The sequence below is a fragment of the Schistocerca nitens genome, chromosome 8 (assembly GCF_023898315.1).
Source record: "Schistocerca nitens isolate TAMUIC-IGC-003100 chromosome 8, iqSchNite1.1, whole genome shotgun sequence".
Taxonomy (NCBI): domain Eukaryota; kingdom Metazoa; phylum Arthropoda; class Insecta; order Orthoptera; family Acrididae; genus Schistocerca; species Schistocerca nitens.
Window position 1 is genome coordinate 244644697 of NC_064621.1, and position 27976 is coordinate 244672672.

The 27976-nt window shown below is 44.1% G+C and overlaps 1 protein-coding gene across 1 annotated transcript in view; it reads left to right on the forward strand.

The window, feature by feature from the left end:
- The window catches only part of LOC126199503 (uncharacterized), an 80360-nt gene extending 52807 nt beyond the window's left edge, over window positions 1–27553 (forward strand). Inside the window, exons 6-8 of the mRNA XM_049936426.1 lie at window positions 12649–12846; window positions 15831–15996; window positions 27221–27553. Of these exons, the coding sequence (XP_049792383.1) occupies window positions 12649–12846; window positions 15831–15996; window positions 27221–27360 (504 nt within the window). The 3' untranslated portion in view covers window positions 27361–27553. The remainder of the gene's footprint in view (window positions 1–12648; window positions 12847–15830; window positions 15997–27220) is intronic.
- Window positions 27554–27976: the final 423 nt, after the last annotated feature.

The window sequence follows — 27976 nt, forward strand, 5'->3', positions numbered from 1 at the left end:
ACATTAATGCTTGTATTTGCTCATCATAAGTATGAGGAGAAATCAAAATTGTCCTTTCGAAGTTCGTACAGTCCAGAATCGGTACGCCAATCAGGCAAAATCGCCGTGAGCATTGAGGCAACCGTCACAACGACACAGCCCGTTGAAGATACTCGTCTGGTGGAACACCGTGTCCTGCTGCGTGAAGAAGTCCGTAAGTACCTGCTCCACATCCTTGTCCGACAGCAATCGTCGACCATTCGAGGCCTCTTTTAAAGGACTGAATGCGCTATAGGCTGGGTGCACGAGTGTTGTCGTAACTTCGGCGATAAGACATTTGCGAAATGGGGCCGCAGGACACCCTGTCGCAGGTTTGCCCGACGTTTCACTTTAATTGTACATCGTAATTTCATCAGTGTTGTGCAATACCGTTCCCCACTGATGGAGACACCAGGTACTTTGAAATGGATGAGGCTGGTCTGCCACACCGACTAGCGTCTCGTATCGAATCGTGAAGTGTACGGAACTTGGAGCGATAAGCAGTGATTTTCAACAGACATGCTGCTCCATTAACATTCCTCATTCTCTGATAATGTCTGCCGTTGTTTGTCCTTCGACAGCCAAGAAAATAATAACAGCACGTTGGTCTTGTCTGGAGGCAGTAGGTAACAACGTCGCCATTGTTCACGTTTCCACGTTTACTGCACACACGTCGGAATGCCACACCAATCCCTTGTTTACATGTCGGTGATTATATGCCCACGTCCTAGTCGCACTACGTTGCGTATACGCGGTAGTAACATTATCTACCGGAAACTTTTTGATCGCCCTTTGTAATTTTCTAAACAGGGCGTTAATACTATAAATCCTTACTTCTTCACTCGTTGCCATTCTTTTGAATATGAGGCGCATTTCGTTTGCAACTTTTCTTTACCCGCCAATGCGTTAAGATTTCAAATTAAATTTGTCGCACATTCACTATCGTTGGATTGATTTTCTCACTTTGTTCCTACTAACAGAAGCTCAACGTAGCTGTCACAATAGTTACAGGGCAGCCGGAAGAGAAAATACTTCAGGCAACCTCTAGTTATACATGTTGCAGTGTACTGGATGTCCAAGTCATTTTCTACCCACAGAATAGCCTCTGCTGGCAATAAGATTGTAAAAGAGAATCTGGTTAACAGAATAACTTTAAAATTAACGTACTTGACTAAATTATCTTTGTAAAGAAAGTTTATTACATTTCCAAAGTCAGAAATTATCAAAAAAATTATTGGCTTTTAACAATATTGGCAACTGAAGTTTACAGTTCACTGATTATGTGGCTCTTAAGCAATTCAAGGCGACGAATTCAAAAAGAAATATTTTATTTTAAAATCAGAAATACGAATTTTTGTTCCAAAAACTATGTGAAAACCAAAACTGAAACTCAGTAAGGGATTTTCACACTTAAGGAAACACGAAATATTAGTAAAAATTGTTTGTGTACATCGTACGCCTCTGTACAGAGTTTTGGGCTGTTGTTAGTTCTAATTACAGTGGCAAATCTGCTTGAAATCGATGTTTTAAAATTTTCAATATGCACTCGGCACAAGTTCTACTTATGTTGAGTACTAGCGCCCCTGTCGAGTAAACTAATCCAGTGTAGATGTATTTAAAAAGTAAAGAACATTCCTTATGTTTAACAGCTATAATAATAATAAAGAGCCCACTGATGCTGCAACTGCAGTGAAACATGTCTGGGACAAAAAACAAAATTGTGTTTTGCTAAGGGCGGACCCCACTCAAAAACTTTTGTTATTGTTAAAGCAAACACAGACAAAATAGCTTCAACATCAAGAAGATAATCCAGTTGGTGTATAGTAAATCACTAGCTTTGCAGTGATGCAATGCACAAAAGATCACGTCAGTTCTCTGGACCTGTATAAGAAAAAGAAATTAAATCGCTAAATTTGGGCTCATAGACTGGAAACTGCACAATGTTTAGTAATAGTTTCCTTTAGACAACCAGGACAATAGTGGAATGTAGTACTGTGTGGTCTATATTTTCAATCAAGCTGTTTGATTAAAACCCGAAATTTTCCGTAATATAAATAGTTTGCTTTTTCTGTTTCGCTGGAGTCCTCATAGAAAAGATTTTTTTTATGGTCATCAGTTTTCTGACTGGTTTGATGCGGCCTGCCACGAATTTCTCTCCTGTGCTAACCTCTTCATCTCAGAGTAGCACTTGCAACCTGCGTCCTCAATTATTTGCTGGATGTATTCCAATCTCTATCTTCCTCTACATTTTTTGCTCTCTACAGCTCCCTCTAGTATCTTGGAAGTCATTCCCTCATGTCTTCACAATGTCCTATCTTCCTGTCTCTTCTCCTTATCAGTGTTTTCCAAATATTCCTTTCCTCTCTGATTCTGCACAGAACCTTCTCATTCCTTACCTCATCAGTTCACCTAATTTTCAACATTCATCTGTAGCACCACAACTCAAATGCTTCGATTCTCTTCTGTTTCGGTTTTCCCACAGTCCATGTTTCACTACCATACAATGCCATGCTCCAGACGTACATTCTCAGAAATTTCTTCCACAAATTAAAGCCGATATTTGATATTAGTGTAAGGTGGCGTAGTCTCCTGACCTTCATTTCTTACATATTCCGACCTCACCATCGTATTCTGTGTGTCAAGAAGTTTCATTCGAGCCCAAACTCGATAGGATAGAGTCAATTTTACATATTTCCATTTTAATCGATATGCAAATCTAATAAATAAATCGCAAGTGCGCACCGAGCTTAAAAAGTCGAGGCTGGCGAACACAAACATTCAAAACAGGATGGCCACAGGAGTTTTTGTTTGTCAGATGCAAGCAGCCCGCCGGAAAGTCCGAAGGAGGGTGAGTTAGCGCGCAACTGCGCCGGCTGGCCGACTGCCCAAGGACCAAAAAAGTTTTTGCCAGAGAAAAGGGATAATGACCCGCATGTTCACCTTAAAAGCAACACCTGTTGTATTGTTTTGACGGACCTAGTGCACAGTTTCAGAGTTATTCACAGGTGGACAGAAAAAGCCTAATACACATGCTATATATTTCTGGATTGGTCGGCTTAAACGGAGTGCCATTCTCCCGTTTGTGAGAGTAACGCTGACTCACTCAATGAGCCGGAGGAGTGAGGGAAAGACAGCGGATGATATACCTTTTCGCTTTTTGCATGGAGAGGAGTCGTTCCGGTGACACTCTTCAAGCGGGAACACGTAGCTGGAGCGAGTGCGCCTTGCTTGTACGCAGAGAGTGAGGAACAAAGTCTCCACTCAGTACTGCACTGAGAGAGCATCTCTGTCGTTAGTGAATCGAAGTGATACTCTATATTGAGTCGCTCGCAATTATGCGTTTGTTCTCTGTGTTGGCTGCACACTTAATGTGCGGTGTGAACACAGAGTATTAGTTAGCGCCTGCGAGCGAACATTGAGTATCATCACAGTGGACTGGTTATCTGACCGGTGTACCACACCAATAGTTAGACTAGGGGCAAATAGGAGTCCTTGACTTCATCAAGTTCGATTGGCGAAGGTCAATATACACTCCTGGAAATGGAAAAAAGAACACATTGACACCGGTGTGTCAGACCCACCATACTTGCTCCGGACACTGCGAGAGGGCTGTACAAGCAATGATCACACGCACGGCACAGCGGACACACCAGGAACCGCGGTGTTGGCCGTCGAATGGCGCTAGCTGCGCAGCATTTGTGCACCGCCGCCGTCAGTGTCAGCCAGTTTGCCGTGGCATACGGAGCTCCATCGCAGTCTTTAACACTGGTAGCATGCCGCGACAGCGTGGACGTGAACCGTATGTGCAGTTGACGGACTTTGAGCGAGGGCGTATAGTGGGCATGCGGGAGGCCGGGTGGACGTACCGCCGAATTGCTCAACACGTGGGGCGTGAGGTCTCCACAGTACATCGATGTTGTCGCCAGTGGTCGGCGGAAGGTGCACGTGCCCGTCGACCTGGGACCGGACCGCAGCGACGCACGAATGCACGCCAAGACCGTAGGATCCTACGCAGTGCCGTAGGGGACCGCACCGCCACTTCCCAGCAAATTAGGGACACTGTTGCTCCTGGGGTATCGGCGAGGACCATTCGCAACCGTCTCCATGAAGCTGGGCTACGGTCCCGCACACCGTTAGGCCGTCTTCCGCTCACGCCCCAACATCGTGCAGCCCGCCTCCAGTGGTGTCGCGACAGGCGTGAATGGAGGGACGAATGGAGACGTGTCGTCTTCAGCGATGAGAGTCGCTTCTGCCTTGGTGCCAATGATGGTCGTATGCGTGTTTGGCGCCGTGCAGGTGAGCGCCACAATCAGGACTGCATACGACCGAGGCACACAGGGCCAACACCCGGCATCATGGTGTGGGGAGCGATCTCCTACACTGGCCGTACACCACTGGTGATCGTCGAGGGGACACTGAATAGTGCACGGTACATCCAAACCGTCATCGAACCCATCGTTCTACCATTCCTAGACCGGCAAGGGAACTTGCTGTTCCAACAGGACAATGCACGTCCGCATGTATCCCGTGCCACCCAACGTGCTCTAGAAGGTGTAAGTCAACTACCCTGGCCAGCAAGATCTCCGGATCTGTCCCCCATTGAGCATGTTTGGGACTGGATGAAGCGTCGTCTCACGCGGTCTGCACGTCCAGAACGAACGCTGGTCCAACTGAGGCACCAGGTGGAAATGGCATGGCAAGCCGTTCCACAGGACTACATCCAGCATCTGTACGATCGTCTCCATGGGAGAATAGCAGCCTGCATTGCTGCGAAAGGTGGATATACACTGTACTAGTGCCGACATTGTGCATGCTCTGTTGCCTGTGTCTATGTGCCTGTGGTTCTGTCAGTGTGATCATGTGATGTATCTGACCCCAGGAATGTGTCAATAAAGTTTCCCCTTCCTGGGACAATGAATTCACGGTGTTCTTATTTCAATTTCCAGGAGTGTAGATAGAAAGAGATAGTTTTGTTATTTTTCAGCGGAGAACGACGCAGGCAGCAGTCGTCGCAGCTCACGGTGTTGTGCGCTACAGCATAGGCGAGCCCCATCTTTCCTCCATTAGAAATAACATACTTCATTCACATCACTCCATTACATTTCTCACGCGACAGCCTTGACCATATAAAAATTCAACCAGATAATTATTCAAGTTGAGTAGTGCAGCTCTCGGCCATTCTGCCGAGTAAGCAACATTCTTAAAGAAAAGGGATAAAAAAGCTTTCCCACACTTCGTATATAAGTTACACTAACTAGCAATACTCCAGTACCCAAGTATTGCACTAGTTATGTACGAAAATAGAATAATTTTCTGTCTTTCCTTACAGCAGACGACTCCAGAAGATACTTACTGCTGAAAGTTTTTCAAGCATTTCTTTTTGGTACGTTAGGAGCGTCTGTCTGACTTTTGTAGTAGTGTGGGGTGGAAATTGCCTCTTGCAGGAGCCAAAGGGTACTTGTCAGATCAATCCGTTGCGCAGCTCGTCAACATAACACCCACAGACTGACATTAGTAGACTTCTCTTGGCCAGGAATGCCCTTTTTGCCCTTGCTAGTTTGATTTTGATGTCCTTCTTGCTCCATACGTCATTGGTTATTTTACTCCCTAGGAAGTAAAATTACTTAACTTCATCTACTTCGTGACCATCAAGTCTGATGTTAAGTTTCTCGCTGTTTTCATTTCTACTACTTCTCGTTAACTTCGTCTTTCTTTGATTTACTCTCAAACCATACTGTGTACTCATTACACTGTTCATTCCGTTCAGCAGATCATTTAATTCTTCTTCACTTTCACTCAGGATAGCAATGTCATCAGCGAATCGTATCATTGATATCCTTTCACCTTGTATTTTAATTCCACTCCTGAACCTTTCTTTTATTTCCATCATTGCTTCCACGATGTACAGATTGAAGAGTAGGGGCGAAAGGCTACAGCCTTGTCTTACACCCTTCTTAATACGAGCACTTCGTTCTTGATCGTCCACTCTTATTATTCCCTCTTGGTTGTTGTACATATTGTATATGACCTGTCTCTCCCTATAGCTTACCCTACTTTTTTCAGAATCTCGAACAGCTTGCACCATTTTATATTGTCGAACGCTTTTTCCAGGTCGACAAATCCTATGAAAGTGTCTTGATTTTTCTTTAGCCTTGCTTCCATTATTAGCCGTAACGTCAGAATTGCCTTTCTCGTCCCTTTACTTTTCTTAAAGCCAAACTGATCGTCACCTAGCGCATGATCAATTTTCTTTTCCATTCTTCTGTATATTATTCTTGTAAGCAGCTTCGATGCATGAGCTGTTAAGCTGATTGTGCGATAATTCTCGCACTTGTCAGCTCTTACCGTCTTCGGAATTGTGTTGATGATGTTTTTCCGAAAGTCAGATGGTATGTCGCCAGACTCATACATTCTACACACCAACGTGAATAGTCGTTTTGTTGGCACTTACCCCAATGATTTTAGAAATTCTGATGGAATGTTGTTTATCCTTTCTGCCTTATTTGATCGTAAATCCTCCAAAGATCTTTTAAATTCTGATTCTAATACTGGCTCCCCTATCTCTTCTAAATCGACTCCTGTTTCTTCTTCTATCACATCAGACAAATCTTCCCCCTCATAGAGGCTTTCAATGTATTCTTCTCACCTATCCGCTCTCTCCTCTGAATTTAACAGTGGAATTCCCATTACACTCTTAATGTTATCACACTTGCTTTTAATGTCACTGAAGGTTGTTTTGACTTTCCTGTATGCTGAGTCTGTCCTTCCGACAATCATTTCTTTTTCGATATCTTGACATTTTTCCTGCAGCCATTTCGTCTTAGCTTCCCTGAACTTCCTATTTATTTCATTCCTCAGCGACTTTTATTTCTGTATTCCTGAGTTTCACGGAATATTTTTTTACTTCCTCCTTTCATCGATCAGTTGAAGCATTTCTTCTGTTACCCATGGTTTCTTCGCAGTTACCTTCTTTGTACATATGTGGCCGGCCGGAGTGGCCGTGCGGTTCTAGGCGCTACTGTCTGGTACCGGACGACCGCTACGGTCGCAGGTTCGAATCCTGCCTCGGGCATGGATGTGTGTGATGTCATTAGGTTAGTTAGGTTTAATTAGTTCTAAGTTCTAAGCGACTGATGACCTCAGAAGTTAAGTCGCATAGTGCTCAGAGCCATTTGAACCATTTGTACCTATGTTTTCCTTCCCAGCTTCTGTTATCGCCCTTTTTAGAGATGTCCATTCCTCTTCAACTGTACTGTGTACTGAGCTATTCCTTACTGCTGTATCTATAACTTTAGAGAACTTCAAGCGTATCTCGTCATTCCTTAGTACTTCAGTATCCCACTTCTTTGCATTTGATTCTTCCTGATTAATGTCTTAAACTTCAGCCTACTCTTCATCACTACTGTATTGTGATTTGAGTCTATGTCTGCTCCTAGGTACGCCTTACAATCCGGTATCTGATTCCGGAATCTCTGTCTAACCATGATGTAATCTAACTGAAATCTTCAAAAATGGTTCAAATGGCTCTGAGCACTATGGGACTCAACTGCTGTGGTCATAAGTCCCCTAGAACTTAGAACTACTTAAACCTAACTAACCTAAGGACAGCACACAACACCCAGCCATCACGAGGCGGAGAAAATCCCTGACCCCGCCGGGAATCGAACCCGGGAACCCGGGCGTGGGAAGCGAGAACGCTACCGCACGACCACGAGATGCGGGCAACTGAAATCTTCCCGTATCACCCGGCCTTCTCCAAGTATACCTGCTCCTCTTGTGATTCCTGAACAGAGTATTTGATATTACTAGCTGAAGTTTATTACAGAACTCAGTTAACCTTTCTCCTCTCTCATTCCTTCTCCCAAGCCCATATTCTCCTGCAACCATTTCTTTTACTCCTTCCCTTACAACTGCATTCCAGTCTGCCATGACTATTAGATTTTCATTTCCCTTTACATACTGTATTACCCTTTCAGTATCCTCATAAACTTTCTCTATCTCTTCATCTTCAACTTGCGACGTTGGCATGTATACCTGAAATATCGTTGTCGGTGTTGATTTGCTGTCGATTCTGATAAGAACAACCCTATCTCTGAACTGTTCACTGTAACAGACTCTCTGCCCTACCTTCCTATTCATAATGAATCCTACTCCCGTTTTTCTGCTGCTGTTGATGTTTCCCTATACTCATCTGACAACTTCATTTCGCTGACCCTACTATATCTACATCTACATCTACATTTTACTCCGCAAGCCACCCAACGGTGTGTGGCGGAGGGCACTTTACGTGCCACTGTCATTACCTCCCTTTCCTGTTCCAGTCGCGTATGGTTCGCGGGAAGAACGACTGTCTGAAAGCCTCCGTGCGCGCTCTAATCTCTCTAATTTTACATTCGTGATCTCCTCGGGAGGTATAAGTAGGGGGAAGCAATATATTCGATACCTCATCCAGAAACGCACCCTCTCGAAACCTGGCGAGCAAGCTACACCGCGATGCAGAGCGCCTCTCTTGCAGAGTCTGCCACTTGAGTGTATTAAACATCTCCGTAACGCTATCACGGTTACCAAATACCCCTGTGACGAAACGCGCCGCTCTTCTTTGGATCTTCTCTATCTCCTCCGTCAACCCGATCTGGTACGGATCCCACACTGATGAGCAATACTCAAGTATAGGTCGAACGAGTGTTTTGTAAGCCACCTCCTTTGTTGATGGGCTACATTTTCTAAGCACTCTCCCAATGAATCTCAACCTGGTACCCGCCTTACCAACAATTAATTTTATATGATCATTCCACTTCAAATCGTTCCGCACGCATATTCCCAGATATTTTACAGAAGTAACTGCTACCAGTGTTTGTTCCGCTATCATATAATCATACAATAAAGGATCCTTCTTTCTATGTATTCGCAATACATTACATTTGTCTATGTTAAGGGACAGTTGCCACTCCCTGCACCAAGTGCCTATCCGCTGCAGATCTTCCTGCATTTCGCTACAATTTTCTAACGCTGCAACTTCTCTGTATACTACAGCATCATCCGCGAAAAGCCGCATGGAACTTCCGTACTATCTACTAGGTCATTTATATATATTGTGAAAAGCAATGGTCCCATAACACTCCCCTGTGGCACGCCAGAGGTTACTTTAACGTCTGTAGACGTCTCTCCATTGATAACAACATGCTGTGTTCTGTTTGCTAAAAACTCTTCAATCCAGCCACACAGCTGGTCTGATATTCCGTAGGCTCTTACTTTGTTTATCAGGCGACAGTGCGGAACTGTATCGAACGCCTTCCGGAAGTCAAGAAAAATAGCATCTACCTGGGAGCCGATATCTAATATTTTCTGGGTCTCGTGAACAAATAAAGCGAGTTGGGTCTCACACGATCGCTGTTTACGGAATCCATGTTGATTCCTACAGAGTAGATTCTGGGTTTCCAAAAACGACATGATACTCGAGCAAAAAACATGTTCTAAAATTCTACAACAGATCGACGTCAGAGATATAGGTCTATAGTTTTGCGCATCTGCTCGACGACCCCTCTTGAAGACTGGGACTACCTGTGCTCTTTTCCAATCATTTGGAACCCTCCGTTCCTCTAGACTTGCGGTACACGGCTGTTAGAAGGGGGGCAAGTTCTTTCGCGTACTCTGTGTAGAAACGAATTGGTATCCCGTCAGGTCCAGTGGACTTTCCTCTGTTGAGTGATTCCAGTTGCTTTTCTATTCCTTGGACACTTATTTCGATGTCAGCCATTTTTTCGTTTGTGCGAGGATTTAGAGAAGGAACTGCAGTGCGGTCTTCCTCTGTGAAACAGCTTTGGAAAAAGGTGTTTAGTATTTCAGCTTTACGCGTGTCATCCTCTGTTTCAATGCCATCATCATCCCGGAGTGTCTGGATATGCTGTTTCGAGCCACTTACTGATTTAACGTAAGACCAGAACTTCCTAGGATTTTCTGTCAAGTCGGTACATAAAATTTTACTTTCGAATTCACTGAACGCTTCACGCATAGCCCTCCTTACGCTAACTTTGACATCGTTTAGCTTCTGTTTGTCTGAGAGGTTTTGGCTGCGTTTAAACTTGGAGTGAAGCTCTCTTTGCTTTCGCAGTAGTTTCCTAAATTTGTTGTTGTACCACGGTGGGTTTTTCCCGTCCCTCACAGTTTTACTCGGTACGTACCTGTCTAAAACGCATTTTACGATTGCCTTGAGCTTTTTCCATAAACACTCAACATTGTCAGTGTTGGAACAGAAATTTTCGTTTTGATCAGTTAGGTAGTCTGAAATCTGCCTTCTATTACTCTTGCTAAACAGATAAACCTTCCTCCCTTTTTTTGTATGCCTATTAACTTCCATATTCAGGGATGCTGAAACGGCCTTATGATCACTGATTCCCTGTTCTGCACATACAGAGTCGAAAAGTTCGGGTCTGTTTGTTATCAGTAGGTCCAAGATGTTATCTCCACGAGTCGGTTCTCTGTTTAATTGCTCGAGGTAATTTTCGGATAGTGCACTCAGTATAATGTCACTCGATGCTCTGTCCCTACCACCCGTCCTAAACATCTGAGTGTCCCAGTCTATATCTGGTAAATTGAAATCTCCACTTAAGACTATAACATGCTGAGAAAATTTATGTGAAATGTATTCCAAATTTTCTCTCAGTTGTTCTGCCACTAATACTGCTGAGTCGGGAGGTCGGTAAAAGGAGCCAATTATGAACCTAGATCGGTTGTTGAGTGTAACCTCCACCCATAATAATTCACAGGAACTATCCACATCTACTTCACTACAGGATAAACTACTACTAACAGCGACGAACACCCCACCACCGGTTGCATGCAATCTATCCTTTCTAAACACCGTCTGTACCTTTGTAAAAATTTCGGCAGAATTTATCTCTGGCTTCAGCCAGCTTTCTGTACCTATAACGATTTCAGCTTCGGTGCTTTCTATCAGCGCTTGAAGTTCCGGTACTTTACCAACGCAGCTTCGACAGTTGACAATTACAATACCGATTCCTGCTTGGTCCCCGCATGTCCTGACTTTGCCCCGCACCCGTTGAGGCTGTTGCCCTTTCTGTACTTGCCCAAGGCCATCTAACCTAAAAAACCGCCCAGCCCACGCCACACAACCCCTGCTACCCGTGTAGCCGCTTGTTGCGTGTAGTGGACTCCTGACCTATCCAGCGGAACCCGAAACCCCACCACCCTATGGCGCAAGTCGAGGAATCTGCAGCCCACATGGTCGCAGAACCGTCTCAGCCTCTGATTCAGACCCCCCACTCGGCTCTGTAACAAAGGTCCGCAGTCAGTCCTGTCGACGATGCTGCAGATGGTGAGCTCTGCTTTCATCCCGCTAGCGACACTGGCAGTCTTCACCAAATCAGATAGCCGCCGGAAGCCAGAGAGGATTTCCTCCGATCCATAGCGACACACATCATTGGTGCCGACATGAGCGACCACCTGCAGATGGGTGCACCCTGTACCCTTCATGGCATCCGGAAGGACCCTTTCCACATCTGGAATGACTCCCCCCGGTATGCACACGAAGTGCACATTGGTTTTCTTCCCCTCTCTTGCTGCCATTTCCCTAAGGGGCCCCATTACGCGCCTGACGTTGGAGCTCCCAACTACCAGTAAGCCCACCCTCTGCGACCGCCCGGATCTTGCAGACTGAGGGGCAACCTCTGGAACAGGACAAGCAGCCATGTCAGGCCGAAGATCAGTATCAGCCTGAGACAGAGCCTCAAGGATGGACAAGGATGGCTGGATCCACACTGGAGACGTGGGTCACTACGACACCGATGGAAACTTCTACGTCGTTGATTGAGCCTCTGCATTTCCCTTTTCAGTTTTTCTAGTTTCCCTACCACGCTCAAGCTTCTGACATTCCACGCCCCGACTCGTACAACGGTATCTTTCGTTGATTATTCAGTCTTTTTTCTCACGATCACCCCCCCCCCCCTTCTTAGCAGTCCTCCCCCAGAGATCCGTATGGGGGACTATTCCGAAATCTTTTGCCAATGAAGAACTCATCAGGACACTTCTTCAATTACAGCTGCGCGGTGCGATTCGAACCTGGGACCGAAAACGTTTTTATTATGAATCGAAGACGCTACCCTTAGACCACGGGTGCAAATCGGTGCAGAAGACATAACAAGGCAAATGTTTCAATGCATGATCGATACACCAAGATACTATCCTGCTGTATGCTTCCTGAATTACTAATAATTTCACACATTTTAAGTCTTAGAATGTAGGTATACACATGATTAAGAAGTAGAAGGGCGTAGCAATTACCGGACATCAGGGTGCTTCGGACACGTCATAAGGCATGATTCTCTCGAAAGTGGTAAGTATATTCCTCTCTACGATCATTGAATTAGTGCACTCAGCCAGTTTTGAGAAGGTCTTGCAGCTTGTTCAGTCAAGCATGGCAAGGTGAAAGTATCCATTTCGCAAACTGGCAGAGATCTGACAGTATAATCGTGGTGAGTGCCACGATAAACAGCCTGCTGCGTGGTACCAGGATATCTCTAACAAATTTTCTATGTCTTGGACTCAGAGTATTAATTTTTAAGGTAGATTCTGTGCGTGCGTAAGACTTGTAACTGACCGCTCTGTCTGCAGGTATTGGACTTGCAGACTGGAAAGTGTCTCGGTGCAGGAGTCGATGGAGAGCTGTGCTTCAAAGGACCGACTATCATAGACGAATTCGTGGACAAGGATGGCTGGATCCACACTGGAGACGTGGGTCACTACGACACCGATGGAAACTTCTACGTCGTTGACAGAATAAAGGAACTCGTCAAATATCGCGGTGTCCACGTGAGTTATCGGTGTTACGTCAATGTTCTTGGAAATAAAACTCTTCCCTATCCACTGCTATGCACATTACGTTTAGTCCTTATGAGTTACAACTGCACCATTTTACTATTGCTGTTGATAAAATTGGATTCCACTGCTAGTCTTTACTTCGGCGTAAAATCGATTTTATAAGAGACAAATAAACTTCATTCAAATACATCGAAAGCTGTAAAATTTTCATGATTTTGAGACAGTTTCTACTAGAAGACTTGTTATAGAATTGTTTTAGAATGCTTCTAAGATAATTTGTATGAATGAATATCTTTATGCATTGGTTCTAAATGTCAGTGCTTGCTACATTCTTAATGCCAACGTCATACAGTGTACTGGTTCTCTTCTAATGTCAATCTGTTTCTATGATCAAAGACGCAAGCAGGTCAACTGCGCCTACCTTGACATGTGACGACGGCGAGTGATGCTGCAGTCTCTGGTTCTGCTGTCCCTTCTGTATCCAACATGGCTGCTTCTACTTCCCAAATCCTACGAAAATCGCTGTTAAGATTATACATGGCTGATAAATGATTGATAATCGCAGAAATTTGCCTGATCTCTTTAATATAATTTATGGGAGGAATTTCATTTGGGCAGGAAAACAAATTCACAGAAACACTTTTTTCAAAGGAAGGAAGGAAGATAAGAATTTAACGGTCCCGTCGACTGCGCGAATATTAAATACGGATCACGACCTCTGATTACGAAAGGATGGGGAAACAAATCGGTCATGTTCTTTTCAAAATAAACATCCCGGAACTGACTGGAGTGATTTAGGGAAATCACGAAAATCTATATCTGGATGGCAGCACGGGGTTTTTAACCATAGACCTCCCGAATGCGAGTGACACACGTTTCACTCATATTTGAACTAATGGATGTTGTTTACTCATTGCGAATCAAAAGGAAGGAAGATTGCGTTTAACGTCCCGTCGACATAGAGGTCGTTAGAGACGGGGCACAAGCTCGGATTTTGCCCTTTCAAAGGAACGTTCCCGACCTTTACCTAGAGCGATTTTGGGAAATTAAGGAAAATAAAATCCTGGATAGCCGGACGCGGGTTTGAACCGTCCTCCTCCTAATGCTAGTGCGCTCTGCTAACCAATTTCATTACGAATTACACTAAATTCGACGTGTTACGCCCTTACAGTTTATCTTCTGCCAGATGTATTTTCTTTTAAAACACTGTATGTATAAGTGATCTTTCAAATAACATTTTCATTGTTTAATATCAACACACCAGATAGTAACGCTCTATGACAATTCATTTTAAATGTTACCTTCCAAACAAAGTAGACTGACATTAAATAATGTTCCACAGAGGTGACGAATTTTTAACGTCGTCCTTGGTATCTTTACGTATCTCTAGCTCAACAATCATCACCACATATAAGAAACACCATTAATCCTCTACCAGGCGACACGGTCCTTCAACTCTCTGCGTTCACTTCAAACCAACGTTCCCCATATAAATTATTATTAGTGTCCCTTACTGTAACATTTTGTGTCTCTCTCCTAAACTGAACCAGTAATCAGTCCAATAAACACTATTACAAGTTCCTCTACACACTACTGTCCTTCAGCTGTCTCATTCCCTGCTTTTTTTTAAAAAAATACTTACATTGATATTAATTTCTCTAGGTCTACAACTCAAATTTTAAAAACAAGTAAATGAAAATATTTACACATACGTTTAAAATTATCATATTTCAGATAACATAAACGTTTTTGAAATGAGATTCTTCAGTTTCCCATGGCCTGATTGAAGAGGTCACCGGTTCATAGTGGCACTGTGGATAACATACTATGGAAATGACTTGGCGTTTAATATCTGGTTTACTTGGGTAACTTTCATTGCCACGACTAGAAGTGTGGAATTAGAAATTTGTGGTAAGGCCTTATGGGAACAAACTGCTGACGTCATCGATCCATAAGCTTACACACTATTTAATCTAACTTGTGCTAAGGACGACACACACACCCATTCCCGAGGGAGGACTCGAACCTCCGACGGGGGGAGCCGCGCGGACCGTGACAAGGCGCCTTAGATCGCGCGGCCTCTCCGCGAGGCTAACGAGAAGTGTAGTCTGCTGATAGGTTTCAGTTGCCCTGAAACTCTAAGGCTTCCTTTGTGAGGAAAGTCGACAATTTTTCAAACGTAACTTCCACGCGTTTAATAACAGAGAACACTTATTTACGCAGGAGGTGGTCTGCTAATATTACAGTGTACCCGTACGTGGTCTCTTTGGGATTTGGAAGTTAATGAGGCCCAGCAGACTGCCCGAAGGCCTGAAGTGTTTCAAACTGATGTAGGCTCCATAGACGTTCCACTAGAAGATAGGGAAATACCGTTCAATCCAGACAGAGGCCTCCTTCCCTGGATAAAGCTTATTTAATTGAAGTGTGACAGCTTCCTGAGAAGTTGCCCGCTAACGGCTGTTCTGTTCCGACCCAACAGCCATCCGTCTCATCGGACTGCAGCACACCTTAAGAAGGAGGGGCTTCTTTTTTTTATATAGTTGTTTCCACCGTACTCGTCATCCAGGCAGTTTAGCCAGGATTCTCATTCCCTGTGCCACACGACGCTCTACTGTTGCAATGCACGGTGGTCATCTAAGCACAACCAGAGCTCCGTTTACAGAGGGTGGAAGCTATCACCAGAACCCAGCTCAAAAAACCCAGCTTTGCCAAACCTATACACAGCCAACGTAGGCTGCGCTGCCTCAGCTGCTCGCCTTTTGGCACGATATAAGAGGCATGTGCTGCTCATCTAGTGCCACGGGAGGGGCGAGCATTTTGCGACCTCCTCCTCCCCCTCCCCCGCTAACAACTCCTCCTTCTGACCGTACTGTTTCCTCGTTCTCAAACTGAACTTCGCAGAGCTTCTGTTGAACTGTACACTGTATGTATTTTGCGGCAGCATACAGATGCGTAACTGCTGACTGCTCCGGCAGGTGTCGCCATCTGAGATTGAGGCATGGCTGCTGGGACACCCGCAGGTGTCGGAGGCAGTGGTGTTGGGCATACCGCACGATGAAGACCAGGAGCACCCAGCTGCCTTTGTCGTCCTGACCCCGGGCGCCACCGTCACTCCTGACGAGCTCAAGCAACTGGTCAAAGGTGAGGACACATACAGCACTAAGCAGAAAAGTAATTGTATCACTGAATACATATAGAAGAAGAAAGTCTTAAACATAGCTGCGAAACAGCAACTGTGTAACTCAGAGCAGATTGAAAAATCAGCCAACCAGTTGTGAATAAAGGTTTATTATCTCTTGACCATAGTTTAGATATTTGTAAAAGTATCTTCTGAAGAAGTATTGGCCCTAAGATGATCTTTTGTAAACATAACACCTTCTACACGCTAAATTTATGTTATTTATTAATAGTCTTATAGAGGACCCGCCAGGGTAGCCGAGAGCGCACTTGTGCTGCTTCCTGGACTCGGGTAGGCGCGCCGGTCGTGGATCGAATCCGCCCCGCGGATTAACGACGAGGGTCGGTATGCTGGCCAGCGTGGATGTAGTTTTTAGGCGATTTTCCACATCCCACTAGGTGAATATCGGGCTGGTCCCCACGTTCTGCCCCAGTTACACGACTCACAGACATTTGAACACGATCGCACTATTTCATGGCTTCCACTAGACGCAGACAGCTGGGGTACACTACTTACATCGCGGAGGTTTCGGGACGGCGGCAGGAAGAGCATCTGGCCACCCTCTGCAACTAACACTGCCAAATCCGTAATAACAAGGGCGACCCAGCGCTGGCGCGGAACGAGGCCGAAAGAAAGAAAGAAAAAAAAGCCTTGTGGAGGAATTTTCAGACTTACTTTATTATAAAATACTGTTGTTCACCACAACCAAGTGCTAGTTCTAAGCGCATGTATTTAGCGCCCTCTGTAGCCCAAGTTTTCCTAGTCGCTTGAGTCTGTATATTTGTAGCAGTTGACCTTAGTCTCTGACATGTAAGTTACGCAAATATTTTATCTTGTGACGCCTATTGCGTTTACATGTTGACAAGAGCCTCTGCCTACGGGCATTTACTAATGAGTAGTGTTTCTGAAGTACGATATATGCCGGCCGCAGTGGCCGTGCGGTTCTAGGCGCTACAGTCTGCAGCCGGGCGACCGTTACCGTCGCAGGTTCGAATCCTGCCTCGGGCATGGATGTGTGTGATGTCCTTAGGTTAGTTAGGTTTAAGTAGTTCTAAGTTCTAGGCGACTGATGACCTCAGAAGTTAAGTCGCATAGTGCTCAGAGCCATTTGAACCATTTTTACGATATATGTAATCTGGCACTATCTAAAGCCATGGCTTGCAATAACTCCTGTTTCACCAATTTTGTTTATGACAAGAGACTTCGGCTTTATATAATCTATTGTGGCATCATGTGATCTAATAAGCGAGTACGCTTACTTCACAAATCTTTTTCTATTAATATATTATTACGTTTGTAAAAAAAAAATATTTTGGAACTGGTGTATACATTTTTAGGGCTAATATTTCTGAAGAAGATATTTTTACAAATATCGAAACCATGGTCAATAAATAAACCTTTATTTGCAACTGGTAGGCTGATTTTTCAGACTATTCTGAAGAAGAAAGTGCTGCATCCCAGCGTATCAGCAAATGTGTGTGTGTGTGTGTGTGTGTGTGTGTGTGTGTGTGTGTGTGGTGTTAGGCTAACTTACTCAAGCAATGTGTGAAAGAATAAGCTTTATGAAATACAAAAATAAATAATTTTGCAGTGGAATAAACACCAAACAATAATCAAAATATAGGCAGGCCCAAAAGTGCCCATCTTTGCACGGCTGTCGATCGATGGCATAAAATACCCTGCTGCTGTATGCAGTACATTGTAACTTGGCATGTTGTCTACAAGATAGGTAAAATGCTGCTGTTCAAGCCTGGCCGTCCTATGGTCATCTAGCCTTTGAGGCGGATTTCTGCGAAGAGTTATTGCAACTTTCTATTGGTTCTAAGGATTTTCAGTCGGTTTCCTGTCAGTATGGGTTGCAGCTGGTTTCACCGTTCTGGGTGAAGATATTGAGGAGTTTGGGTGCTGTACTCTTCTGCATTATCATCAGGGCTGTAGTAATTTATAGTGGGGTTCAAGTTCTGAACCGATACTACACAGTCCGATAAGCACCCTTGACAGTGAAGCTAGGCGTCGGATGTAATGCCAGTCCAAAAACTGACATACCTCCGTGGTGACCCTGCGTGACTGCGTACCTGAGACGTGCATTGATGCCTGCCCACCTCCACACTCTTTTATGATGGTCATCTGACGCTACACACATCCTGTACTTTTTGATGAAGACCACCCGATGCCACTGATTCAGATTTCATTCCAAACGTTCCCACTCCCTTACTTCTTGTGCACAATGGGACTGGGACGTTTGCACAGGGGCCAAACTGAACGTGTGCAGACGCTTGTGAATTATCTGGGCCGACAACAGCCTTCCCATTTGCACAATTATGTTTTATGCTTCTCAGGTTCGTTAAGAGCCAGTTGGTGCTCTTGGCAGAGAACGATCAATACGTGACAGGTCCTGACGTGTCTGACGATCGCGGTGGAGTGATGGAGTGACTTCTGTGTGTTCTGTGTGGTGTACTCCAGCTCACTGGGCAACTTCCAGTGCTGACAGCTCTTCTTGTCGCAAAGAAGCAACGCGTCTAAGCTTCAAAACACCGTTAGATGCATGAGGGAAGCCTGAACAAAGTACTAGAGACGGATTGTCCAGTAAATGATTAAGAAAATTATGCTATCTACTAAACCATACTGACAATGGAGGTCTACTTTCACCTCCAACACGCATGTGGATGTACTGGATTTCCTACTGTCGAAACAGTATTGTGAATGACGTTGCCGATCAACAAAACACAGACTATGACTAGTAACGGGCCTGTTCATTGTTGTATAAAATCCAAATATAGCAGAAGGAAATGTTTATGACAACACGCTGATAAGGTCACACTGTTTCACTACAGGAGATTGTATCAAGGGATAGGAGAAAACACTTTCACATCTTCATACAAATTCCGAACGCCAAATTGCAGTGCGTGTCAGACGTAACAGCGTATCAATATTAGCGAATTTCTGTCTTATTCCATTCCCGTCTTTAGCGAGGGAAAAATTTGTCAGAATGCTCCGTATACACTCGGTGTCAGCTCAGATTTCCAAATTACCAGATACGAACAGCTGTTGGTTCAAATGGCTCTGAGCACTATGGGACTCAACTGCTGTGGTCATAAGTCCCCTAGAACTTAGAACTACTTAAACCTAACTAACCTTAGGACAGCACACAACACCCAGCCATCACGAGGCAGAGAAAATCCCTGACCCCGTCGGGAATCGAACCCGGGAACCCGGGCGTGGGAAGCGAGAACGCTACCGCACGACCACGAGATGCGGGCGAACAGCTGTTGGTGATGTACACAATTTTACCTGAGAAACACTCTTTGTCAGTGGCATGTGTTAGCACGTGGTAGAAAATCCGCTCCGGCGTCCCCCTCAGTCAGGTCAAAATGGATTTCATCGCTCCAGTGAATGGAAGCAATGTGAAGAGATGAAGTAGCCGGGACAATAGTTTTGGAGAAGAATAAATCTTAACTTCTGTATTATTAGTACATATTCTCTGTTCATATTCTGAATTTTGGGACTTGCCCATACAGCTATCTTAACAGTGGGAAGTCAATTTTGACGATACGAACTTAAGGACAACACAACACCCAATCCATGAATGGCAAAATCTCCAACCCAGCCAGCAATCAAACCTGGGCTCCTTCACTTAGCAATCCAACGCTCTGACTGCACAACCGATGCGGACGTTCCCTGTTACATCACTGTTGAGCCAGTGGGCTAGTGGAAAGGTGCGTGACAGGACAACCGAGAAGTCGTGGGATCGAATCTCTGTCGAACTGGATTAATATTCAGTCTCCACGTACTGTAACCTTCACTTTTCAACTATGTAAATACTCGCCAGGAACGACACGTGTTTCGGATTCCATGCTAAATACGGAGGGGCCTCTTTTCCTGGTAGGCTTACTAGGGAAGTGGCGACCAAATGAAATACTTGCACCCGGTCTTGGGAAACATACTGTTCTTAAGGGATTATAAAATGAGCCATACGGTGTTGTTGTTGTGGCATTCAGTTCGAGGACTGGTCTGATGAAGCTCTCCATGCTTCTCTATCCCCTGAAAGCCTCCTCATCTTCGAAAAACCATTCCAACTTCAACCCTTCTGAATCTCCTTGTCTCCATCTACGATTTTTATTCCCCCCCCCCCACCTCCCCCATAATCCCATATTCCTCCAGTACTAAACTGGTGATCCCTTGATGTCTCAGAATATGTTCTATCAAATAATTCCTTCTTCAAGTCAGATTGTGCCACCAATTTCTTTGCTCCCCAAATATATTTAATACCTCTTCGTTAATTATATGCTCTACCCATCTAATCTTTAGCATTCTTCTGTTACGCCATAGTTCAAAGGCTTCTATTCTTTGATTATCAGTGTCAAAAACAGAAAAACATCGATGCGCTAGCAGACCGCATTTCCAGATGTAAGCGAGAAGTCAGCAGAAAGATCACTGGAAGTACAAATCATCCTATTCTTAACGAACTGTTTTTCGATCTAAAAAGCAAATCAAAATGTAAATAATTTAATTACAGACCAATGATGAAGCTTTACCTCAATAAAGCGAAAGGCGTCTGGTGAAAAAATCACGCGTTTTGTAGTGGCAACGACAGACCAAAAATACCCTCAAGAAGAACATAAGAGTTGCCGTTGTTCTGAGTAGTGTTTTGGGATATCACTCGTGGACTGTGTAGGTTTAATAGTTCATATGTGTAGCTTTATCTAAATAAATCTTTCTTCTATATGAGAACAATGTTGTACAATCACATTTAGCATTGTTGCACGTTTCCTCTCATAAAATGAACCATATTCTAGAACCAGTGTCTGGATACTTCAAATGGGTCTAAGGTCTAGAATGCTAGGAATCATTGTTTGTTGGGAACTCATAGATGCTGAATAAAATATGAAATCAAGTACAGTAATACGTCCCTCTAAGAGTATTGTCTTCGAGAGAGACACATATCAAGCCCGGCTAGGTTTTGACACGTAATTTTTCAGGTAACCATTTCGCCAACATTCGGATTTCTTCGAATTTATTGGGTAATGGCTCGTCGACAAACTTTGAACAACGATAATATACATACCACTTTTCGTCGAGGATTATTTCCTTCATCAGTTATTTGAGACAGGAGAGACTCGGGTTTGAGAAGTGGATCTTACTTGCTTATCTACCTCTTCCTTACAATATTTAAAGAACTGTTACTATTTGCTATTTATTACAACAATGAGTAGAAGTTGCTGCAAAAGAATTTTACTGCATTTCCTTGTCTAAACCCTTTAAAAAATAACAACACGGCTTTAACTAAAAATTTAATAGCGTTAATACTTTCTCTTGCAACAAATTTGATGAATGTTAATTTAACAATTTCTGATTTTAAAACTACTTTTTAAAATATTCGTATGTTTCGTGGGCAGATACTGCACGTGGCATGGTCCCAAAAATTGCCTTTCCCAGTTCCAAAAATGTAGAAAAAGAGTGATATAAAATTAATTCCAATAATCTGATTACTTACGTACACCGCTGGCGAGATAGAGAATCAGTTGATACCAAACACTGACCTATCAGCTGATTAACTCAAAAGTTTTTTAATTAAATTCTTGGATTTGACCATTAAAGTTAATATCCTCCGGCTATAAAGCCACACCGACTTCATGCCCTCAAGACAGACTATCGGACAGAGGGGAATAATGATTTTTCTGGTCACCGATTAGTTAAAGTCTGTTAAAATCCCTCAAGATGGTTGACTGCTTTCAAATGAGGACATAGAGTATATGACCAGAAAATTGATTCAAGAATATAAAAAATCAGGTCTAAATGTAAACATGAATAAAACAAAGTACATGGTAATTGGTGGAGTGAATGGAGACTTAATATTAGAAGAAGGGATGGGAACAATAACAGCTACTGAGGAATATAAATATTTAGGTGTGAAAATTACAAATGATGGGAAACAGGACAAAGAAATTAGATCAAGAATAAATTCTGGAAAGACGACAATCTCTTTATTGAATGGAATTCTCTGGGACAAACACATAACAACTGATAACAAAATAAGGATTTTTAAAACAATAGTTAGGAGCATTATTACATATGGTTCAGAAGTGTGGACAACAAAATGGCAACTGAAATCAAAATTATTAGCCACAGAAATGGATTTCTGGAGACGTTCAGCAAGAATATCAAGACGAGAAAGAATAAGAAATGAAGTAATCAGAGACAAGATGAAATGTAAAAATTCAATTATTGATTTCATCGAGCACAAACAACTTAAATGGTATGGACACATCAGACGAATGGAACAGGAAAGGCTACCAAAATGCATAATCGACTGGGTACCAATTGGAAGAAGAAAAAGGGGACGACCACCTGATACATGGATACAGGGAGTTCAGTCAGCAATGAGGAAGAACAACATTCCTGAAGATTTATGGACAAATAGAGAAGAGTGGAGAACAATAATTAGTGACTTACTGTAATCTAGAATAGGTGCTGGAAAAATGTACTCACATTGTAAATCCAGAATAATAATAATACGTTCATATATGAACCAGACGGCAAGCAGTCTCGCAGGGACACCATTTCATGGAGCGCTTCGGAGGTTTGGTGTTCAAACAGTCCTGACAGCGTAATCTTCAGACCCCAAGCCACGTCTAAGTCTGGACACAGGAAGCGTTCGCCTCACCACCTCCATTTTGTGTTGACATATGTTACCATTTCGCGTATCGCGGAGGTGTGCTGTGGAGTGATCCCATCTCTCTTCCTCAGTCGTACACAGTTGTTCGCAGATGAAAGATGTGTCGCTCTGTAGTTAGCAGTAACTCGGAAGTGGTCGCCATCTTAATCAAGACTGGAAAGTTTGAGAAGCAGTCTCGTCTAACATCCTACTGATGTCGAGTATCATGAGTTCCGATCAGAATGTATCAGCAACTCAGGCTGTTACTCAGGCACTGTTACGAGAAGCAGCACTCCTTCGTCTAGCACTGCAACTCCACCAGCAACAATGTCGTAAGTCACATTGAAGCGCCTCTCTTTATGCTTTTGCCCCTTAGCTCTCGTGGTTTGCTTTCACAGTGATCGAGCTAGACTGTCCATAATCATTTTCATGAGTGTGTCTAGTATATTTACTTGCCTACAACAAGTTGGAATCTCGCCATTATTCGTGATGATCCCGTCAGAACTTTTGTAACAAGGCTACCTGGTATTATCTCTTCTTTGGTAACGATATATTTTCGAATTAAAGTCTAAAAATAGCTCTTACTTACTATAGCTTTCTCCAGTCCACTTTCTATTTCTTCTATTCAAAATTTAGACAGCAAAATCTTCTGCCAATAGCAGAAGAATCGGACAGCTAACGCGATCCACTCATAGTAGACAGCAGGAGTGTGACAGTCTCTCTGCCTCACAGGAAAATGGTGCGAGGTCATTTATGAATCTTTAATCCCAGCCGTAGCAGACATGTGAATTGTTTCGTTCAATGTAACACCCAGTTATGTCCCAGAGATTAAACCCAAAATCTCTGGTTGCAACAAACTTATGGAATTTAACGTTTTCCATTTTTCTTCAAATTATTAACGTAAACTGCAAGTGTAAAACAAGACGTAAAATTTAACAGTTCCTGATTATTTTCAAAAATTTTAAGAACACAATAAACATCAAAATTAAGAGAAATTTCTTTATGAAACAGAGGATTTTCATAACCTCGTACACATACATAACATTAGTATTACATCAAGATCTTGTAACACAAACACATACTTAGTGAATTATACAGGTATAACTAACAAGGAATCCCTTGAGTGTTAGGTCGTAAATTCAGTCTTTAGTAAGGCTCATTCGAAGGAAAAATATTAGCTGCTAATGACGCACCATGTGTACCAGGAAGACGACAGAAAATGAGTGTCTGGGAGGTGTAGAGATGGACCTTCTATGGGATGTATGTACTACACTTCATAAAATGGACATCGTCGACATTCAAGAAATGTTCAAAATATGCTATTAATTTGCGCCGTGAACACCGAATGAACAATGCCGTATCACTATGATCGCAAAGGTTCCCACTATTAAGGTCGAGAGAGAACTCCTTGGGAGTTATAAACTGTGCATGACGTTCAGATACACTCCTGGAATTGCTCCGGACACTGCGAGAGGGCTGTACAAGCAATGATCACATGCACGGCACAGCGGACACACCAGGAACCGCGGTGTTGGCCGTCGAATGGCGCTAGCTGCGCAACATTTGTGCACCGCCGCCGTCAGTGTCAGCCAGTTTGCCGTGGCATACGGAGCTCCATCGCAGTCATTAACACTGGTAGCATGCCGCGACAGCGTGGACGTGAACCGTATGTGCAGTTGACGGACTTTGAGCGAGGGCGTATAGTGGGCATGCGGGAGGCCGGGTGGACGTACCGCCGAATTGCTCAACACGTGGGGCGTGAGGTCTCCACAGTACATCGATGTTGTCGCCAGTGGTCGGCGGAAGGTGCACGTGCCCGTCGACCTGGGACCGGACCGCAGCGACGCACGGATGCACGCCAAGACCGTAGGATCCTACGCAGTGCCGTAGGGGACCGCACCGCCACTTCCCAGCAAATTAGGGACACTGTTGCTCCTGGGGTATCGGCGAGGACCATTCGCAACCGTCTCCATGAAGCTGGGCTACGGTCCCGCACACCGTTAGGCCGTCTTCCGCTCACGCCCCAACATCGTGCAGCCCGCCTCCAGTGGTGTCGCGACAGGCGTGAATGGAGGGACGAATGGAGACGTGTCGTCTTCAGCGATGAGAGTCGCTTCTGCCTTGGTGCCAATGATAGTCGTATGCGTGTTTGGCGCCGTGCAGGTGAGCGCCACAATCAGGACTGCATACGACCGAGGCACACAGGGCCAACACCCGGCATCATGGTGTGGGGAGCGATCTCCTACACTGGCCGTACACCACTGGTGATCGTCGAGGGGACACTGAATAGTGCACGGTACATCCAAACCGTCATCGAACCCATCGTTCTACCATTCCTAGACCGGCAAGGGAACTTGCTGTTCCAACAGGACAATGCACGTCCGCATGTATCCCGTGCCACCCAACGTGCTCTAGAAGGTGTAAGTCAACTACCCTGGCCAGCAAGATCTCCGGATCCGTCCCCCATTGAGCATGTTTGGGACTGGATGAAGCGTCGTCTCACGCGGTCTGCACGTCCAGCACGAACGCTGGTCCAACTGAGGAGCCAGGTGGAAATGGCATGGCAAGCCGTTCCACAGGATTACATCCAGCATCTCTACGATCGTCTCCATGGGAGAATAGCAGCCTGCATTGCTGCGAAAGGTGGATATACACTGTACTAGTGCCGACATTGTGCATGCTCTGTTGCCTGTGTCTATGTGCCTGTGGTTCTGTCAGTGTGATCATGTGATGTATCTGACCCCAGGAATGTGTCAATAAAGTTTCCCCTTCCTGGGACAATGAATTCACGGTGTTCTTATTTCAATTTCCAGGAGTGTAGATATCGACTCTTAAAAAATGCATATAGAATCATATTGGTGTGACAGGGTGATGAGAACATGTATTGTGATGGCATGCAGCCGAATGCGCAACACTCTCTCGTGGAGCTTGTGAAACTGGCTATCCTCTAAAGCGTAGCTGCAGATAGGATGATAATATGTTTTATAGAAATGAAAAAGAAAACAAATATCCACAGGCAGAATTCTCCCAGTGGTTCCAGATGGTAAGATTTGCAATGTCACACGCTTTTCAGGAGGGATACTTCGTTCTTAAGGAGTTCGATTTTTATACGCAGACCAGGAGTCAAGCAAATGAAACTTATTGTGAGCAGTGCTCATACCGTAGTTGTACTTCTCTAACGACCATTTTCCACTTTTGCTTGCTATGACATAAATACTCCCTACTGCCCTCGCAAGATCACGCACTCGTAAGGTTCAAATGGTTCAAATGGCTCTGAGCACTATGGGACTCAACTGCTGTGGTCATCAGTCCCCTAGAACTTAGAACTACTTAAACCTAACTAACCTAAGGACATCACACACATCCATGCCCGAGGCAGGATTCGAACCTGCGACCGTAGCAGTCGCACGGTTCCGGACTGCCCGCCTAGAACCGCAAGACCACCGCGGCCGGCCACTCGTAAGGAACAATGTAGATTTAGAAGCACAACGAAAATTTTCTAGTTAATTACCTCAACGCTTGTGAGCGTAATTCATAGAAGATTGGTTAAAAATGATATTTTTGGTTGTGTGAGGCGTTTTGTTCTTCAAATGTCAGATAGGTACTGAAACACCTTGTACTAATTACTTTCTGAAGTTTTTAGAGCTGTAGAAATTTCAAAGAAAAGTATCATGCCCTTCCTATATCAAATTTTCTCTGTTACCTCAACTATCAGCAAATATGTTTCGGAAAGGACAAAGTAAGGGCTGCATACGCTACAGGCTTGTGATAGAACAAATTTCATGAGTTTTTTCCTTCTCCTTGTGTGTGTGTGTAACAAATTACGAATAAAATTCCGCTCATCCGAATCTTAATTAATGTTGGTGACAACACTGGTCGCACTAGTTGGTACGGTATCACCGACGGGTAGAATCGCCGACTGTGTCAGCAGATGTCACACTCGCAATGTAATACCTATTATTATCGTTCTTGTTATGCGGACCAAATATGCTGCATCATTATCACGCTCCTTACCAGAGTGTTTCAACCAACAGTGGAAACATTCATCACAGGCTACAACTTCCGTAGAGTACATTTACATCAGCTTCTAATCTATCTCCGTCGCTTTCTTTGGTAAAATGTAAAAAAGCGCGGTGTTCCTGTAATGCCCTGTTGCCTATAACCAGACTGTTTCCGCTCACTATGACTGACTGTCCCAACGTATTATCTGCACAGTTTCGTGTGTGCAAAGCCACTTCTAGGCGTCGTCCTTCGTGAACCAGCATGCATGCAATTTTATGACACGTTGTGATTTGGATATTAGTCCAGCCACCCAAAATTACATAGATTCACTTTTTACTGTCATAAAACTGATTTCTAATTTCTGTGTATGATACTGTGAGTTTTACCACTACCACTGTATAGTAGTAAGGCCAGTTAGCCCCATATAATGAGGAAGGAACATCTTGTGTGCTACAACACTGCAGTCTACCTAATCTAGGCTAACCCACAGCACCCATCGAAATAAAGACTCGGGTTATGTTCCGTTTCAGAGAGGGCATGCGGCAGCGAGGAGAAGCTTCTACATGGTGGCGTCTTCGTGATGGAGTCCATCCCTCGTGTGGCCACTGGGAAGGTTAGCAAGGGACAGTTACGGCGAGCTCTCCAGGAGAGAACAATGGGAAAGGTGTAGCCGCTCTCCCAGAAACAGCAGCCGCCGGCTCTCGGGATTGGCTACAGTCTGACGTCAGCAGCCTACACAGCAACTCACTTGGCATCCCATGTACATCCATGCCGCCTGGTGTAATATCACCTCCGTAATAAAGTGAACTAACCTTCCTCAATAACAACTGTTTCAAAATGAATTAAAAATAATCACGAGACAAGCAGTCAAGAAGAATAATTTCTCCAGTAGGGTAAATCGGTACAAAATGTTTAATAGTAATATATGCTGCTCATAACAATTAGGAGATCAATCGAAATGTCCTGATACGTCGTAGGAAGAATGATTTGTCTAGGATTACAATCTGTCAGACTGTGAAAGGTCTTGGTATTGTTTCATCTCTTAAAATCAATTTTAGATGCTCAGCATGTTTACATTGGCGAGAAGAACCGCGACTGAATGTTAACTTATTTTCTTTTACGTCATTGGTCTTTTGACAGGCTTGATGCTGTCGTTTGTGTTAATCTTTCTAATCTCCACGTGCACGCTACGTCGTCTACAATCTGATATGCATATTCAACCTGTGATGCATTCCAGCGATAAGGCAATTCTTCCTGGGGGCTGAAGAAGATGTCCCGCAATTCAG